We start from the raw sequence: 18,601 nt of genomic DNA, 5'->3' as shown, positions 1-18,601 counted from the left end.
GCAAGGTGGAAGAGGGAAGAGGGAGCAGAAAACTCTGTCCAACGTACGACACATAAGAAGGAAATAAGATTATACGAAGAGAGAAAGACGGGAGGGATGCAGACAGAGGGAAGAAGAAACAAAAAAAAAAATAAAAGAGATGGGGAGGGGGGAGGGGGGAGGGGAGAGAGAGAGAGAGAGTGGGGGGGGGGGGGGGGGGGGGGGCGAAGGCACCCAGAGGAAAGCGAAACGCAAGCTATATACAGCGCGGCACGGCACCAACCACGTAAAAAAAAAGGGGGGCCACAGGCGAAACAAGGGGGAAGGGGGAAGCAAACAAACACAACGAACAAAGGCCTATAAGAAGGAAAAAAAAGGAAGTGCGAGGATGAAAAAGGTGTGCACAGATATAAAAAAAAAAAGTGAGAGTGAGAGTGAGTGAGTGAGACGCAGCCGGAGGAGGAGGGGGAGGGGGAGGGGGCAATACGAAAGCGATAGATAGACAAATCAAGATAGATATATAGATATATAGATATCTACCTATAGCTGTAGCTATGTAGAGGGAGAAGTGGATACACAGAGACAGCGCAGAGATCTACCGCAGCCAAGGAAACAACACAAAAGGTGAAAGGACAAAGAGCGAGAAAATCTTGCTCGTGTCCTCGTAAGGTGCGCCGCGCACCTCCGCTCCCCCTCCCTCCCCCTCCTCTTCCGCCACTCGTTTTTTCACACACGCTCTGGCGGGCGGGCGGGCACCTTCCCCCTCCCCTTCTGCGGTGTTTGGGCTTGTCGCTGTTGCCGCCTCGTCCGTTTGACACGTGCGCGCGCTCTCCCCCTGTCGCCTTCCCCCTTTTTACGTGTACTGTCTACCGTCTGTTTCGAAATTGAATCGACCAAAGCACACACCGCTGTCCGCAGAGGCGGCAGAGAAAGGGAGGGGGGGGGGGGCAGTGTCGCTGCACGCACTGCACACCAACACAGACCTACACCGATAGGCACTCAGAGAGCGCGCTACTGTGAGATGAGTAGCGAAGACGAGGACGACAAGGTGAAAGGAAGGTCCACCCCACACAAGAAGGAGAGGCGAGAGACAGCAAGCACAGAGATAAACGAGCCCAACACAAGCGCAACGAAGACACAAAAAAAAAAAGGATGAGCACACACACGCACGTACGCGCACGTACACACACACACACAAACTCAGAGACACGACACGGCAAACGAGAGAGAGAGAGGGCAGGTGAGGAGGGGGGAATATATATATATATATATCCTATAATAGCTGTATATATAAATATATATACGAGGTGTGGGGAAGGCGATCCAAAGGCACAGTGTGCAAAGCGATGCGCGTGCGTATCTCGGCAGGGCCTCGAGCAGACAAGGCGGATACGCTACAACGGCCCGGGGCGCGTAAAAGGAGGAGGAGAGACAGACAGACAGACGGGGGGAGGGCGAAGCCCAAATCCACAAGTGACGGCGTGCACGTCGGAATGAGGTATGAGGGAGATGAGGAGGTGGGGGGGAGTGCGGGCAGGAGAGAGAGACTGAATGAAGGCGAGAGGAGAGTGGTGGTGGTGGTGATCGTCGTAGAGGACGTGCACACACACACACAGGGAAGACGGAGCCGATATTTTTTTTTGCTTGTTTTGCGCGCGTGTACGTACGTCTGGTAAAATCCTTGATGTGTGGGAAACCAAGAAGGATGGGGAGGCACAGCGGAGGAGGGAGGGAGGGGGCAGGTGTGGTAAAACGGCGGGATTCCCAAGCGTGTGTTTGGCTGCGGAGAAGACAGACAGACGACGATGACGTGCTGTTGCTGAAAGACCGCCGCAGACGCTCACGCAGACAACTATGCCACTCAGCTGCACGCACGCACACACAAACCACGGAGGGGGAGGGAAGGAAAGGGGGGGATGTGTAAAGAATGAGCTGGTGGTAGCACGAGACGAGGAAGCGTTGGAAAGAAGGAGGGAGAGGTGAAGGCAAAGGGAAGATGCAGTATGGGGTTGGGAATGGGACGGGCGGTATACCACCTATAACGCGCATGAGATGTGCCGCTGAGAGTGGCGGGGGAACACGCCCCGCTCTCGTTTCCGCCTTCCTTTTTCGTGCCCTGCTTGCATTCGCGGGCTTCTCCGCCCACATCAGCCCGCCACGTCCTTGCCTACGCGCACACTCACGCAGCGCCAAGCGGAAAGGGAGGAGGGGGGAGGGCGCCCGAGCAGCAGAACAAACCTCGCACATAGCCTCTGAGTGCGCGTCCCTTTGAGCGCTCGCGAACGGTGCACCAGCCACCCCGTCGTGCCTCTCGACACATGCATGGAGAAAGAAGGAGGCCAAGGCGTGCATCCGCCTGCGCAACTCTGCATATTCGCCCTCATGGTTGTTGGTGTTGCTGTCGCCGCTGCTGCCAAAGACTATCGAAGTTCGTCGTCTTTATCAGTTCTTCGCTGCATTCCTTTAGTGGCCCGAAAAAAGAAAAGGGTAGTGGTGCGTGGGAAGCGTGAGCGATGATGCAAAGGGTGTCCGACGGGAGCAAGGGAGCAGGAGGGGTGGGGGTGGGGGGTGCAGCACTCCTCACTCAGCCACTCATCTCCCCCCTACACCCAGCCGACGCCACCACTACCGCCACCGCCACCGCCGCTGTCACTCACCGCCCGTACCACAGCCACCATTGCCATCGTCCATCGCATTCTCGGCGCCACCAACTCGTCACCGCCACTTACCCTGAAGAGCATCTCACTCCACTCAGCTTGAGCTCTTCCCCATATTACGCACACGAGTTTTCAGATGCCTCTCTGCAGGCTCCTCGTCACTGCTATCACCACCACCACCAACGGGTCATATGCCCTCTCTGTCCTCGACCTCTTCCTCGTCCGCCTCGAACCGCACTGCAGCTGTGGCCTCAACTCCGCAGTAAGCCATGCTCGTCAAGACCGCGCGCATCTCCACAGCGTCCAAGTCCTCCGCCTCCAGCCGCGCCAAGGAGAAAAAAACGTCTGAGGAGACCTCATACAACGACGTCGCCTCTGCGCCTGTGACACTTTTCGCCACGCTAACTCGCAGGGCCAGCTGCCGAGTGCTCGCTGACGCCCCAGCTCGTGAAGTGGCGGACGGCCGACGCGAGATGACACACCGCACCCACCACTTCAACGCCGGCGCAGCATCTTCGGTGAGGTCGTCCTGTGGTGTGCGATCGACGCCGTCACTGCCCCTGGACAACTTCAGCGTCGTTGGCGCGCTCCAGCGGAGCTGCGCAGTCACACCTACCACCATGGCTAGCACGCCGTTCATCTCCTCAACGCGCCCCTTGGCACTGATCGACACCACCTGCGGCACTCCCGCAGCGTCCTGCGCTGCAGAGGCAAGCACGCGCGGCACCACGACCGCAGCGTCATCAGTGGTCAAGACACCGCGCAGAGCGGGCTCCAGCTTTGACACAGCTTCCGCCGGGTTTGTCTGCAGCTCCTGCAGCGTGCAGCTGCTTTGAATGGCCTGTCTGGCATCAACGGACGCCCACCTCGACGCGCGCCAACACGGCAGCTGCGCCACCGGCGGCTCGCTGTCCCACTCCTGCTGTTGCAGGCACGCAACGAATCGAATCAGGCGAGCAACCGCCCACGCCTGTGTGTCGCCGTCCAGAAGCTCCACAACCGCAGTTGCAACGCGGCGCACTGTTGGGAGAATGGAGCGCACGTCTCGCACGAGGCGCTGAGCGATGTCGTCCGACACGGCGTTGCAGAGCGCGTCGCGCGCCGCGGCCGGAACGGCGGCATGGTAGAGGCTGTGGCCAAAGTGCTCGTCGAAGGCGGCCGCCGCTGCGGAGTCCTCCTTAATCGACGAAGCGGAGCCGGCAGCATGGAAGTGGGTGGCAGGGAACAGTCGACTGCAGTACGCGAGAACAAGCACATAGATCTTTGTCCCTGTGGCGCCGAAGTCCAGGTCGATGTAGCGCACACCGATGGACTCTGGCAAAGCACGTGCAAGGGAGTGCAGCGCCCGGTACTCCGCCGCCTCCGTCACCCGCGCGGCGTCGCCGAGGTGCGCCGGCGTGAGTTCGACGCAGTGGTGTGACAGGATCTGCCAAAGGTACGTCGTGCAGTCGTAGAGGGCGGCCTTCTTCTCGGCCTCGAGGGAGCCCGGTAGGACACGGACGAGGTCCTCTGCGGTGCTGACCGCGATGCAGTGGTGGGCGAGGGCCATGCCGCGCGCCGTGGGTCGCAGAGGGGCATGCGGGTCCTCGTCCTCCTCGGCCTCCCCGAGCTCTGGGTTGTTGCTACCGCCATCCTCATCCGCATCGCCGTCGCCATCCGCGTGGCGCCGCCGCACTCGAAGCTCCTCGATGCATTTCAGCTCCTTCAGCGAGGTCACCACATGCGAAGCGAAGCTGGAGGCGTACAGGGACACATCGGCCACTGTGGGCACACCGTAGAAGTGCAGGTTCGCCTTGACGTGGTAGAGGAAGTAGTGCGAGGACAGCACACGCAGCACGTCAACGCGGTTGTGCGCCCGCCCTTGTGCGATGGCCGTATTCACCGTGTCACGGAAGTCGTCCGCGTACCGCAGACTCGACTCCAGCGGTAGCGGCTCGTTGAGCAGCTTACCCAACACCCACACCCGCGACGTGCGAGTGCACATCACCGCCTCGTTCATAGCGCGTGACGCCATCTGCATCAGCTCCACGGCGGTGCAGTCCTGATAGCGCATGCCACGCTCGCCGTCCTCGCTCTCGAAGGCGGTCAGACGCTCCCCGCAGCACACGATGGCGTTCGTGAAGAGAGCCGCCGGTAATCGCCAGGCCGCGTCGAAGGCGCAGACGAGGCGCAAGGGCAACAACGCCTGCGTAGCGGGGTAGACGGCGGGTGCGTCAACGAGCTCCTGTATCGCGAGAGCGTCGAGTTCGCTTGTCCCCTTGTGCATGTAAGCGACACCAGCCGCCAGGAAGACGGCGAGTCGAGCGTCGTCAGTGGCGTGCTCGGTGGTTTCAGGAATGTAGTTGTCTCGGCACCGCAGCAGTATGCGCTGCGCCACCTCTCGCGCCTGGCGTGCCGTTGGAACGAAGATCACCGTTGGAACTGCGGCGTACGACGGCCGGCGCAGCAGCTTCAGCGCCGCGATGGCGCCGCTTTCGTAGCGGCTTCGGGGGCCAGGCAACTCCATGCCAACCATGCGCACTCGCAGCTGCCGGTAGGAGGCGCCGTAATTGTACTGGTGGCTCACTGACACTTTCAGCCAGCGGCCAAGCTCCGCCGTGCTGATCAGTGGGTACGTCAGTCCCAGCACGCGTGCGCGCCCTGCACCGTGCCGCACAAGGAACGGCTCACTGTTGAGCCGCGCCATGCACTCCTCCATCGCCTGCCCCTCGGGGGCTCTCAAAAGGTGCAGGTGGTCAACGACGATGTGCGTCACGCTGGCCAGCGCCGAGTCACCGCGACGCACAAGACGAATAAGGTTCTCGCCGGTGGCGAGCACGATAGCGGCCGACGCCACCTCGACGGCGTTGCTTACCGCCCCAGCTCCGTCGGCGTTCGTGTCTTCGCCCGCGCCACCAGCGAGCTCCACAACACGCTGCTTCAACACCTCACCAAACTTGTAGCGCCAGTCCAGCGCGCGGCGGTGCACAACGTCAGGGTTGCTGGTGAGGTAGAGAAGCTTGCCGGGAAGCAGCAGCGTCGGCTGTGTGGTCGACCCCTCTTCTTCGTTCCGCTGCTGCTGCTGCTGCACCCCCGCTGTCCGCTCCTTCTCCTTCAGCGCCTCCTCGAGCAAAAACTGCAGTACGAAGAGCTCCGCGATGGCCGTCTTGCCACCACCCGGCGGAACACCGACGAGGAGGTTGCGTGGGTGATCCAGAAAGATGGGGTCGATTAGGTCCGACTGCAGCGCCGTAAAGTCCTGGAAGGGGAAGAGCATCTCGCCGACGGTGTGGAGCTGATACGGAGCGAGGCGCTCCGCCACAGACGTGATGTTCGCATCCTGCGACGGCGACCGCTGATCCACCTCGCGCAGCGGCGTCGCCACGGGCGGCAGCAGCGTGTTCAGCAGGCACACCGAGGTGAAGGCCGTTGCGGCCAGCCAGTGCGGGGAGGCCACGCGCACGAACAGGTGCGTCGGCGCCGGCTCCACCATCGGCACCACCACCGGCGGGCAAGCGTAAGCGGCTTTCGCCACCACGTTTGCCAAGGGGATCGGGATTGACTCGTGGTGCAGCAGGCGGCCGTTCGTGTGCTCGATCATGAGCAGCACCTCGCACACTGAGCAGCCATGCAGAGACTCGACATAGTCGAAGTCCGGCAAGATGTCGATGTCCACGTAGAGCATCCCGCGCGTCAGCGGCCGAACGACAGCGTCGACGGCGTAGTGCGGCACAGCATGGATCGCTTCGTACGCAGACTGCGCGCGTCGGTCATCGCTGAGCTTCTCGGCCAGGTCCTCGACGCTCCACCGCCGCACCTCCTCCCACGGCACACGCACGCGTTCCAGCGCCGGCAGGATTGCATCGAAGTGCTTCGCCGGTAAGTAATCGCGCACCTGCCGCAGCGGCGACTGCACCGCCCACTGCCGGTGTACCGTCATCAAGTATAGCTCGAGAAACTGCCGAGCCGTGCGACCGTACTCGCGAACGAGGCAAATTTCATACAGCGCTCGCAGGATACGCTGCGCGGAATCTTTCACGTATACCATCTCGCTCATCAACGGCAATCCTTCCAGACCTTTCTGACTGATGTAGCACTGGAGTAGGATGTTGATCTTCGCCATCGGCGTGTAGCGCGACTCTCTCACCGCCACCGGAGCGCTCTCCAGGAGCTCCTTGAGCTGCGCCTGCTCCTCCGCCCGTACGCCGATATTCGCGAATTCGCTAGAGGAGGCGAAGACGCGGAACAGCTCCACGTCCTGCATGGCGTTGCTCATCAGTCCCAGGTAGGCGGCCATGGATGTCACCGTGACGTAGCAGTAGGAAGCGATGCGGCCGTACGCGGTGCCGGCCACCTTCCTGGAGCGGGCGTCGTAGTCAGCCATCTTTGACTCCCTCAGCTCCTCACAAGCTGTGTGGACGATATTGGCGAGGTGGTGCAGCAGCAGCGGATCACTGGCGCTGGCGCGAATGCCGTACACCTCCGGCACCTGCCGCATCCGCACGTAAAGGTAGGACCGCTGGAGCCACTGCACGCCCTCCTCGACCGTCTCCACATGGCCCAGGGTGATCTCGGCGTTGAGCATGTCGACCACCCGCCGCATCATCTGCGACTCAATGGGCAGTTGTTGGTTCAGCACGCTGAGGTAGTAATGAAGGTCATCCGGGGAAGTGATGATGGTGGCCCTGCCCACGGCCGCGCCATAGCCCGCACGGCCGGCTCGCCCGAACATCTGCAGCACGTCCAGCGCGCTCAGCAGCTCCGACTGCCCCTTGGAGCCGTTGAAGACGCGAGTGCCCTTTATGATAACGCGGTTCGCAGGCAAGTTCACGCCCCAGGCTAGCGTCGACGTGCACACGAGAACTTTGATGTGACAGTCTGCAAAGAGCTGCTCCACCGTGTTGCGCTCGTCTCGGCTGAGGCCGGCGTGGTGGATGCCGAAGCCGTCCGGCAAAAGCTGCTGCAGGCTGCGGCGCAGCACGGCACCACCGGCCCCGCTACTGGCCTCCACCAGCGCCTTGTGGTTGTCGCTGTCGGGGCGCACAAAGTAGTACCCACGGCGCTCCTCGGCAGCGCGCTTCTGCAGGTAGCGCGCCGTGTGCTCGGTCTCTCGCCTCGAGTGCACAAAGATCATCACCTGCTCCTCGGCCTGCACCGCCTGCAGCACCTTGTCGTAAGCCACGAGGTTCATGACGGCACTCTGCGCCACACCCTTCATCTTCTTGATGGCGCAGTAGGTCTGCTCGAGTGGGATGGGGCGGTAGCTGCTGTCGAACACAAAGAGACCGCGCTGACGGTTCACCTGCAGGAACGCCGCGACGTCTGCATGGTTTGGAAGGGTGGCGCTGAGCCCGACCAGGCGAATGCCGCCCTCGCCGCGAAGCTGCTGCTGCAGCATCGTGCGCGCCACAATCGCCTCCACCACCGGGCCGCGTTCGTTGTGGAGGAGGTGCACCTCATCGATGATGAGCAGCTTCAGCAGCGAAGCCACTCCGAGCTCAACGGACTTTCGCGTGACAATATCCCACTTCTCCGGCGTCGTCACAATCAGCTGCGTGGTGGCCATCTGCTGCTGCGTCATCGCCGCGTCACCGGACAGCTCAGCCACAGTGAGGCCGAGTGACTCCAGTCGCTTCGAGAAGGTACGCACCACCTCCTGCACGAGCGCCTTCATGGGAGCCACGTACACCATCTTCAGACTGTGGCCATCAATCACCCCCGTCACGGGGTTGCGAGCCGCCGCGATGGTGCGCAGCATCGCCATCATCGCCACATTCGTTTTACCGGCCCCGGTCGGCGCGCTCACCAGCATGTTCTCGTCCGAGTGGAAGGCGCAGTCGTACACTTTGGACTGCATGGCGTTGAGCTCCTCTACGCCCGAGAATACCGGCACCGCCCAGCTTGGGAAAGACGTGGCGACTCGAATGAGCGGGGTCGACGTGTTGTACGACGAGGTCGGCGGAAGAAGGACCTCGTCGTGAGTCTCGTAGGTCAGCCGCTGCGTGCCTTGCGGTACCGTGGCGCGCACGTGCAAGTGCGGTGCTCGCTCATCCTGAAAGGCGCAGGCCTGAAGGTTCACTCTTCGCAGCAGAGGCTGCCGGGGTGCTGTCGACACCAACTTAGATTCGACATCCTCGTTGCCACCCGCAGCAGCGGACTCGCGGCGCTGCTGCAGCTGCTCTGTGTTCAATGGGTCCACCTCCTTGCCGGTGATACTCTGATACAGGTGCTCGACCCGCGGGTCATCGAGGGCGTGTCGCTGCATCGCATCCATGACTGCGTGGCGCTCCTTTTGTGCCGTGCATTGGGCGTAGCGCAGCCCGTACACAACGCTCCAGCGCGACTGCACCACGTCGCCGATCCAGTCCATAACCACCTCATCCTCATAGCCGCCCAGGCACGTCGTGAGCTGCGTCTCCAGCGTGAAGTCATCCTCCTCCCTCTCGCTCAGGAAGTTCAGCACACGCTGTGCTAGGCTGTGGCAGGTATCAGCGTCGTGAGCGGGGAAGAGCCGTCGCACGGCGTCTTTGAGAAACTGCGCGTTGCACGCGACCTCCTCAAACGGGATCCGCGGCGTGTCCGCGACCCCGGTCGCCAGCGCGCCATCCTCGTCATACTCATCACAGCTCAACTCCCCTGCGGCAGCCCCGCCGGCACCAAGTGGCGCGGAAGCCCCCCACGCTTCTGCTTCCTCGACCGTGTCAGCTATGCCACCTTCTTCAGCGAAGGCGTATTGCATTAGGTTCTGGTCAGCCTTCATAAGTGCCTTGCGCTTCTTGCGCCGCTCTTTTCTCTCCGCCGCTGAGGAGGATGCGCCGCCCGTCAGCAGTTCGACATTGCGTCGTTCTTCTGCGTCGCTACGCACGGCATCGCCGCTGTCGTCGCTGTCACTGTCGCCGCTACTGGGGCCCGCGAAGTTCAAATCCTGCACACCCAGCGCACCGGTGGACGTCGCTGGCAAACCATACGTACCGTTTGCCTCCGCTGCCTTGTCGCTCGCCACGTAATCGGTGATCAGCTTCCCATACTGCATGAGGTGGTCGCGAACCTCGCGGCTTAGGCGAGTGTCCAGCAGCCGCTCAAGACTTCGATGCTGCTCGCTCAGGGTCGCCGCCGAGGAGAATGCACCTGACGCGGCCGAGCACACAATGTTCAGCACCTGCTCGGCGATCTCCTCCACGTCGTCCTCCACACCTGGTGGGAGGTAGCGGCGCACGTCGAGCAGGAGACGCTCATAGTGCGACTTCGTCAGGTCAGAGTGCGGCACGTAACGTGTCGCCAGCGAAGACCGCCCTAGGTGGTTCACAAAAGACATACTTCTGCCGCTTGCGTTCTCTTGGGGAGAGGAGGGGCGGGGAGGTGGTAGGAGGAGCGTGCGTGTGCGCGCGCGTGTGTGTGTGTGTGTCTGTGTCTGTGTGTGTGCAACAGACGCATTGAGGACTCCTGCTGCAGCCCACGCGTCAACGCAGTCCAGCAGGGAATGAAGAGAGAAGAAGACAAAGAGCCTAAAACGGTGAAGAGAGAGCACCGGGCGCGTCACCGAACGCTGGAAAGGCGTGGCGCGCACGCACGCGGGGATGTGTGCTGCTGGCGTATTCCTCTCTCGATCGATCAATCAACCACGCCCACACACACACACACACACACACACACACACACCTGCCACACACGGAGACGCATGTATGAGAGAGACGACGAGATGCAGGCCCGGGGCGTCAGGCGGTGATGAGGAGTCCGCGGCAACGCGCGCGCGCAGATGCTGAGATCGCAGGAGCGATTCCCAGGAGGATGTGGAGATAAGCACGGAGACGGAGAGCATGCGCGGAGGGAAACAGAAAAGCAGGTGAGCGAACCCCCCAGTGCGCACCCTCCGCACACCCCCATGGCATACACAAGAAGCAAGCACCGGTGTTCTTTTCTTTTTTCCTTGTGGTTGTGCAGCATCGTGCGTCGCGCACAGCGAGAAATCGGCACACGGGGAGGCAGACGAGCACACAAAACAGCGACCAGACCGAAGGAGAGGTGAAAAAGAGGCCGATGGGCAAGCACGGTCGCACCCCACCCAGCGTGATACAGATGAAAAGAACACGAGAAAAATGAGAGCAGTGCATCATGTGCACCAATGGCAGCAACGGCAAGAGACCTCTGTGACTTGCCGACACGCTCTGCGATAAGGGAGGAGCGCTCGGGAAGCCAGGAAGGAGGAACTTGCACTCAGTCGCTCTTCTTGTCCTTCCTCACCTGTCGGTCTTCCAGCATGCGACGCAGTCGCTGCATCAGCGTGGCCTCCGGCGTCACCACATTCAGGTAGAGCGACTGCTGAATCCCGCCAATCGCCTTAACGCCCTTCATGAAGACCACAAAGACGACTAACACCCACAACGTCGACAGCCACCAGCGCGTGAAGAAGACATAGTAGATCAGCGAGGCGATCCAGTACACGGGCGCGATGACGGCGCCGAAAAAGCCGACCTGCTGGTAGTACCGCCTCCACCACGGTCGGTTGGGGTGGTGCAGGCGCTCCTCGTCGTCGTCGTAGCTGGCGATGCCGACGCCTTCGCCGAGCACCGCCCGCACATCGGCGGCGTCGAAGCCGATTGGGTTCGTTATGAGGAACCGCGACAGCAACAGCTCCTTCTCCGCGAAGCATTCATGGATCCACGCGGTGAGGGCGGCCTCCTCAGTAGGGCAAACGTGTTTCGGGTTCTTCTGCGCTGCCGCGGCCGCCGTGTCTGCGACACGGTAGCTTTGAATCAGCAGGTGCACCTTCTTCGGGTGGTGGCCGTTGGCGAGCGACAGCTCGTTCGGGCGCTCCCCTGGGGCGTGGTACGTGTAGGCGATAGTAAGGTGCACAACCCCCTCCACCCTGTCGGCACCGCCCAGCATGTCCATGAGCGCCACGATGCCGGTGGTCCGCGGATTCAGAACGTGGCGGAACTTCGGCAGCCCCACCTTGGCGGCGTACTCCTGCGACCGCTGGATGTTGCTGGGCGAGAGGTCGGTGCCTTCCGGGTAGATGAGAATGACCGGGGTGTCACCGGTGGCCTTGTAGAAGTCGACCATGCGCCTCATGTACACCTTGTCGGCTTCCCAGTGGCGTGACAGGAAGAGGTAGCGAAAGAGCTCCATAGACCAGCCCAGCACCGGGAGATGCTTCAAATCCTCCTTCAGGACGTAGCGGATGTGGCTAATAATGCCGCGGGTGCGGGCAAAGTACATGAACGTGTAGATCCAATCGACGCGGCAGTGGTGGTTCATGATGATAATCTTGGCCTTCCCGGGCTGAGATGGCGGCCGAAGGACCTTGTCCAAGTCGAGGTACCGCTCCACTGCGCCCTCCTCGTTCCGCACAGACTTCATGTAGTGCTGCTCCAGGTGCTCCTGGCCATCGCCATCAACGACTGTGTAGGCGATGCTGGTGCCCAGGATGTTCTCCACCAAGCCACCCACCCAGCACAGGTACGTACGCTGCATGAAGTCGTGGTGCATGTTGGCGAGGCGGTACAGCGGCATCAGCGCACCATCGCCAAAGACATACTTCGCCAGGTACAAGGCCAATACCACACACGCCTCAAACAAGGAGAAGCCGGCGATCGCTAAGAGCATGGCGCCCGCCAGGGCGATGCCGCCGCGTAGTGTCAACTTCATTGCGTCGCCTCTGTTTGCCCTCTTGCGCCGCCAACGTTTTCTTGCCCTCCGACTACCCTTGGCCACTTCCTTACTACGCGCAGGTGTCACTCTTTCTCGCGAATGCGACTAGCACACGAGCGACCGCTACGCAGCGGGAGGTGTCAGCTTCCTTCCACGCCCTCTGCTCGCTCTCGCGCCCTCTCTCACCCCTCCCGCCTCGCGTTCTCCCTGGAGTGCCGTGTGGTGGACGTCCTCCCCCCCCCTCCCTCACTCTCTCTCCGTCTCAATTCGATCGCGTAGCCTCGCCTTGGCGCACACGCGCTGAGAAAGAGAGAGAGAGCGAAAGACCCGCACGCAAAGGCCCGTAAGAGCCACCTCGCAAAGCAGCGCGATGAGCAAGGCAAAGACCTCTTCCACGCGTAGCCGCCACAGCGAGGGCTATCACCACAGCAGCAGCAGCAGCAACAGCAGTCGGTAGACTTAAGGGGGGTGGGGGTATGGGGGTCTGGAACAGAGTGAGAAGCACGTGTGAGACAGAGGTGTAGCAGTGCGGTGGTGGCTGAAAAATAGGGGGAGAAGGAGACTTACCGGCGCGCATACTTGCGTGTGATGCCAGTAGTGTGGTGGCACGACGAGGAAGTGGAAGAGCGGGAGGAGACGGAGGCGAGGGGTGATGTCCACAGCAGGAACAGAGAAAGCGCTCTCTCGTGAGAGCAACATAAGCCATGCGCGTGGGAATATGTGCCGTTGTGGAGAGAAGGGAGGAGCGCCAGTGAGACCTGCAGAGTTGGAGAGGGCTCATCCTGCGTCTTGAAAACCTCGCATCCCTACCCGCTGTCCATGGGGTTGACAGCCGATGCCGCATCACTACTGAGGAACCTGTGCGCGTCTCTTCCACACAGGACGGCGGGGAGCGAAAATGCCATCCATTCTGTGTGCCTCATTCACAGAGACGCACGCCTCACTCGAAAACCCCTTGAGCTCTGCGAAGCGAGCCGAGCGATGCCGAGAAGACACTGAGACAAGCGAAGAGGTCACAGGTCCGAAGTAGGGAAGGAGGGGAGAGGAGGATACATCGCAGGTGAGAAGGGTAAAGGACAAGACAGACGTAAACACAGGAAATTTACATAAAAAGGCGAGCCGAGAGACGGAGAGCAGAGGAGAGAGAGTGTGTGCACAAGGGCCACCACACAGCACGCTGCTCCACCACCCCCACCGCTGCAGGCGTGCAGTGCTACGGTGCACCCTGGTGTGTATCGGCACGCCGCTCTCGCTCCTTCCCTACGCTGTGCTCCGCACCTCCGTCTTAGACACTTCGTCCTGTCATGCGCGCGACCCGTTCCTTTGCGCGGTGCTGCAACGCACGCCGCTGCTCCGCCTCTCTCAAGGCCACCGACGTGTCCATCTGGTGCTGGTACACGCGCTTCTGAACCGCACGCATGATCTCTTGCTCCTCCGCCGGTGTCAAGCCGCAGAAGCGCACGTCCAGCTCCACGAGCGATGCGTTGGCTTTGACAGCGGCGGCGATGAGCCTGCCGCCAGCCGTCTGCGCCAGCGGCGGCGGCGGCGACGCGGCAGTGGGCAGAAGCTGGGACGTGTCTTTCTGTTTCCTCGACGCACGAGGGCCTCTGTGCTGCAGCGTTGACACATCCTCGCCGGCCACCGTCGCCACAGAAGGCCGCGCTGTGACGGTGAATCTGTAGGACTCTCCCTCCGCTATCCCTGCATGGGTGAGGGATGCATCCGCCTCATCCTCCTCCCCTTCTTCATCCGCCTTTTGGCTGTCTGCAGTACCGGTCTCTGCGGCCTCGGCTTCACTCTCTTTGGCAGACACCGTCAAGAGGCGGGTGGAGTACACCGAAGAGATGGAGGTGGTGGAGCCGGTCGGGGCCACAGTCGCCGCTGCGGCGGCGCCTTCAGAGGGGAAGGGGAGCGAGGACACCTCTTCACCGACAAGCTGCGAGTTGCCAGAGAGGCAAAGCACGCGCAGCTGTGTGAGCTGAGGGAGCACCTCCGACAGCGCCTCCGCGGTGCTCGTCCCGAGACGGTTGCTGCCGAGGTTCATGTTCGCTAGCGTTGGGTGCACCGCCAGCGAGCGCACCAGCAGAGCCCCACCGGCGGCATCGCCAATGCAATTCTGCTGCAGGTGCAGGATGCGTAGTGTCTTATTGAACCGCAGGGCCTCGGCCAAGGCGGCCGCCGCCTTGTCCGCCAGTTGGTTGTCAGCGAGGTACAGCTCCTCCAGCGGGAAGTCGGGCCGGCAGAGCAGCAGCGATACCGCCTCCACAACGGCGGCGTCTGTCAGCGAGTTCTGCGAGAAGTCGAGGACGCGCAGCGTGGTCGAGCTTGCTAAACCTGCCGCAATCATCTGCACATGACGGTTTTCCAGCCGGTTCAGCGGGAGCCGCAGGGACTCTAGAGCGGTGTAGTGCCGTAGCAATTGTTGTATCAGTTGCGCGTCCTCGTCGCGAAAGCCGATCATGTCCGTCACACTGACACGAACGCCGCAGTTCGCCACCCCGAAGGTGAGACGAAAGGAAAGGATGCCGGGCACGTGTGCAAAAAGATGCTCATAGGGGCGGAAGTGCACCAGTTGGCAGGGCAAATCAACTGTGTGGATGTAGTCGCGGCAGATGGCGCACAGCTCACGCAGCGCAGCGATGGCCTCGTCGTCAAGGCTCAAGTCGAAGCGGCTGGCGTCGGCGTCTCGGGGAGTGCACGTTCCGACAGCGGACGCCAGCGACGTGATGCCCTTCTGCGAGACGGCAAGGGCCTCGCCGGCTACCACCGTCATGACACCGGGCGGAAGCAGACTGCCGTTGCCGTCCCCCGCATTGCTGCTGCTGCCAAGAGCCATGAGGAAGTCGCTAAGGACCTGCTCAAGGAACAAGCGCTTCCACCCGTACTCCTTCTCAAGCAGCTTCTGTCCCTTTGTCATGCGGGAGAGCTGCCCCAGCGGCCATCGAGCCTTGCAGCAGCGCTGCCAGTACTTCTCATCAATGATCCGCGGGACAGCAATGCGCAGCGGCAGCATTGTGTCTGGCTGCGTCGGCAGCCGCTCCAGCACCATGGCGTAGAGATCTGGCTGCTCCTCCCGCAGCGCATCCACCTCCGCACACTCAGCAAAGCTGTCCGCCAAACGCTGCGCACACAGCTCTTGCAGGGAGGCAACGAAGTAGGACGGCGATACTTGTTGCTCGGTGGCGTCAAAGTCCTTTATGGCGTGGTTGCGCAGTTGCTCCTGCATGCGCATCTGGTGGAACTCGCTCTCCGCCGGAACCGGCGCCGGCGGTGCTGCGCCATTGCGCTTGGTGCGCAGGGCGGCATTCAGCATTTCAGCAATGGTGTGCGTGTGTGTGGACGAGCAAAAGAGGTCAAGGAAGAGTGCCTTTCTCTGCTGCTGCTGCTATGGTTGTAATACGGCCACCAAGAGGCCACACTTGTGCACTTGCCTGAATCCCTCGATGGATGTGAGTGTGAGTGGGCCGGTGTACGCAGGCAGTTCGGTGCTGCTGCTACTCAGTTGCAAAGGCAAACGCGATCGTGCGATACACATGACAGAGGGCACGCGCATAGTGTGCGAGAGAGGAAGGAAGAGAGATGGCAGCAAGCGAAATGAAATGGGGGAGGGAGAGAGAGGGGCAGAATTGTCACACACACACACACACAGATATTTCCGCTCTTTGAAACTGCGCTGCTGCAAAGAAGCGCTCATGCCATCACAGCGAAATGAGGAGCTTTAACGGATCCGTCTTCTTCGCGGAAGTGTGCGTGCTTGATTCTCCGGGTGGCACACAGCCACACGCACGTGAACAGACGCACCGACAGAGTGTGTTTTGTGTTTCAATTATTTTGTTGCCTGCGGCTTTGCTGCGAAATTTTGTCATCGATGCTGGTCGTCGTCGTCACCTCCAAATCGCCTTGGCGGAGCATGCGCCTCATCAGCGAGCTACCATCCACGAGGGAGAAAGACAGATGAAGAGATGTTCAGCGGCAAGAGAAGAAGGAAAGGCGGAGAGGAAAGGAAAGGACAGACAGAGAGCGCCGAAGAGGACACACGCAAAACCACAGGGGAGTAATACGGCAGGTGAAGGAGATATATATACATATATGTGTGTGTGCGTATGCACGTATATGCATATAAGGCGCATAAGATACGGAGGAGGAGAGAAATCAACGGGTGGTTCCAGTGGATGGAATTCAAAAGGAAAATGACAGACAAGAGATGCGGATGATGGAGGGAGTGCAACGTCTTGATGGAGAGAGAGAGAGAGAGAGAGCTCGCGAAGAAGACGAATGGAACAGAGGCGCAGCACAAGGAGATGAACAGAGCGCACAGTGGCCTCGGCACGCCTCATGTTACCCTGCCACTCAAGCAACCCCGCCGTTACACGCACATCCACCACCACCACCACCGCCGCTCCCCTCCTCTCCTTCGTCCCCAGTCTTCGTAGCACGTCTATAGATCAAACAATCCAGCGTGAGAGGGAGGGGGGTGATGAAAAGGAACGAAAGCGAGAAGGCGGCGGAAGCAGGCGGCCCCCATGACGCGGTGTAGGCGAATGAAAGAAAGACGGAATAGGCAGGGGGGAGGGGGCGGAGGAGGAGGTGTGTATATGTGTGTGTGTGTGTGTGTAAAAGCCATGGAGATGAAGGTAGTATCGTCTACTTAATATTCCAATCATCACCACAGCTCCTCTCTCCCTTCCCCCGTGCTCCTACACGACCTCCCGTCTCATCAGCCCCCTTTCTCCTCCCTCTCTCCCCTCCCTACTCCATATGGCGCACAGATATACTGAATACAGGGATGAGGCACAAGAAGAAGAGCGAATAGGCATAGCCGAAGTAACGCAAACGAAAGAGAGGGGGGCGAGCAAATCAAATCCGGCGACCGTACGCAGTGACACAAACCACCACCACCACCACCACTCCCTCCCCCCTCTGTCAATGATGGCCATGCGCGTGCCTTTTGCGTTGGGTGTGTGTGTGCGCGCATGTGCGTGTGGTGCTATGTACGCGTCAGAATGCAAGAGTGTCATGCGAACTTCGTCCATGGGCAGTGTAGAAAAGAGAAGAGAGAATGAAAGGCGTAAGATAATAATAATAATAAGACAGGGCGCGTGTATCTACGCAGGAACAAGCATGATGATATGTGTTTTAGACTGCAGCGTCAACTTGCCGCCGTCCTTCACCGTGTATGTCATGCCCTCCATGAATCCCTGACTGAGGGCGTTCTCGATATTCATCAGGTCGTCGCTGCCCAACATCATCGTTGACACAAGAGCACCAGAGAGCTTGCGGTTTGCGAGCTTCAACGGGCCGTTCATGATGTTCGCCACTTTCGCGTGCATGTAAACGGATCCGCTGTTCTCGCTGGCCTTGAACTCCACCGTCACACCCGCCGGTGCAGGCTTGCCGTTGACGGACACAATCTTGTGCTTGCCAAGCAAGTTTTTCATCTCCATTTTCCGGAGGCGAAACAGAAAAAAAAAGCGGAAAAGAGAATAGGGAAAGAGAGGGAGAGGGGAGGGATGAATGCGCGAAGCGTCCTCTGTAGCGAAGCACAACGGCCGAATTTGTTGTTTGTTGTTTCCTTCGTTGTCACTTCAAGCGGGGCACTGCTTCGCGCTATATATGGGGTGGTTTGTTTTTGTTTGTTTGTTGTTGTTTTCGCTTGCTGCTGAGGTTATTGGTGAAAGAGCTTCAAGTGGCTTGTGGCACTGCTGGCAGTCGCCGCGAGTGGGTGTATGTGTGTGCGTGTGTGACGCTCGTTAGGCAGACAGAGAGAGAGAGAGAGGTAAAAAATGCGAGATGGAGATTCTCTTCGTCAACGTGCCCACTCCTCTGCCAGACAACATGAGTTCTGCTTCACTTTATCCATCCCCGCCACATCCCACCCGGAGCGTGGCGCGACGCAGCCCTAGACACACGCCGGTACAGCAATGTGCCGGCTCCGCCATCTGAGAGCACGGCCTCGGCATCGGACTCTACCCACACCCCACTCCGCAGGCCGCCTCACAGCCGCCCCCGTCATGCTGGCCACCGCCCCTGGCGCACCCCCCTCGCGGTGGCGCAGGCTCCCTCCACCAGCGCGCAGCGAGGGTCGGGTGACAGATGCCTTCGAGCCACGCTGGCACTCGGCTTGTCATGTCGGCAGCACAAGCGTGCTCGCGGTCGCAGGTCGCTCCGACGCCATGCCATCCACTACCTGACCGCCGACACGAGTAGCCATGTGTCGCTCTGACTTCACCACGCCCTCGGCGCGCTCGACCCTGTGGCCACCAGAAGTGGCTCTCGCATTGGCAAGGGATAAAGGGACTGCCTGTCTCCTCCCCACAGAGCGGAGGCACTGAGCA

General features: G+C 60.7%; 4 protein-coding genes across 4 annotated transcripts; all 4 read right to left on the bottom strand.

Annotated features, from left to right (window-relative positions):
* Window positions 1-2,823: 2,823 nt before the first annotated feature.
* LMJF_17_0920 (putative ATP-dependent RNA helicase) lies at window positions 2,824-9,930 on the bottom strand (the record flags this gene model as incomplete). Its single annotated transcript, XM_001682298.1, has 1 exon — window positions 2,824-9,930. The coding sequence occupies one exon, from the start codon at window positions 9,928-9,930 to the stop codon at window positions 2,824-2,826; it is 7,107 nt and encodes a 2,368-aa protein (XP_001682350.1).
* An 899-nt stretch (window positions 9,931-10,829) lies between these two features.
* On the bottom strand, window positions 10,830-12,263 carry LMJF_17_0910 (conserved hypothetical protein; the record flags this gene model as incomplete). Its single annotated transcript, XM_001682297.1, has 1 exon — window positions 10,830-12,263. One exon carries the CDS (start codon window positions 12,261-12,263, stop codon window positions 10,830-10,832), a length of 1,434 nt encoding a protein of 477 aa, XP_001682349.1.
* A 1,288-nt stretch (window positions 12,264-13,551) lies between these two features.
* LMJF_17_0900 (conserved hypothetical protein) lies at window positions 13,552-15,579 on the bottom strand (the record flags this gene model as incomplete). Its single annotated transcript, XM_001682296.1, has 1 exon — window positions 13,552-15,579. One exon carries the CDS (start codon window positions 15,577-15,579, stop codon window positions 13,552-13,554), a length of 2,028 nt encoding a protein of 675 aa, XP_001682348.1.
* A 1,792-nt stretch (window positions 15,580-17,371) lies between these two features.
* Window positions 17,372-17,710, bottom strand: META1 (conserved hypothetical protein; the record flags this gene model as incomplete). Its single annotated transcript, XM_001682295.1, has 1 exon — window positions 17,372-17,710. The coding sequence occupies one exon, from the start codon at window positions 17,708-17,710 to the stop codon at window positions 17,372-17,374; it is 339 nt and encodes a 112-aa protein (XP_001682347.1).
* Window positions 17,711-18,601: the final 891 nt, after the last annotated feature.

The sequence above is a fragment of the Leishmania major genome, chromosome 17, assembly GCF_000002725.2.
Source record: "Leishmania major strain Friedlin complete genome, chromosome 17".
NCBI classification, from domain to species: domain Eukaryota; phylum Euglenozoa; class Kinetoplastea; order Trypanosomatida; family Trypanosomatidae; genus Leishmania; species Leishmania major.
Note: the sequence above shows the minus strand (reverse complement) of the source record. Positions and strands in the feature narration are given on the sequence as shown.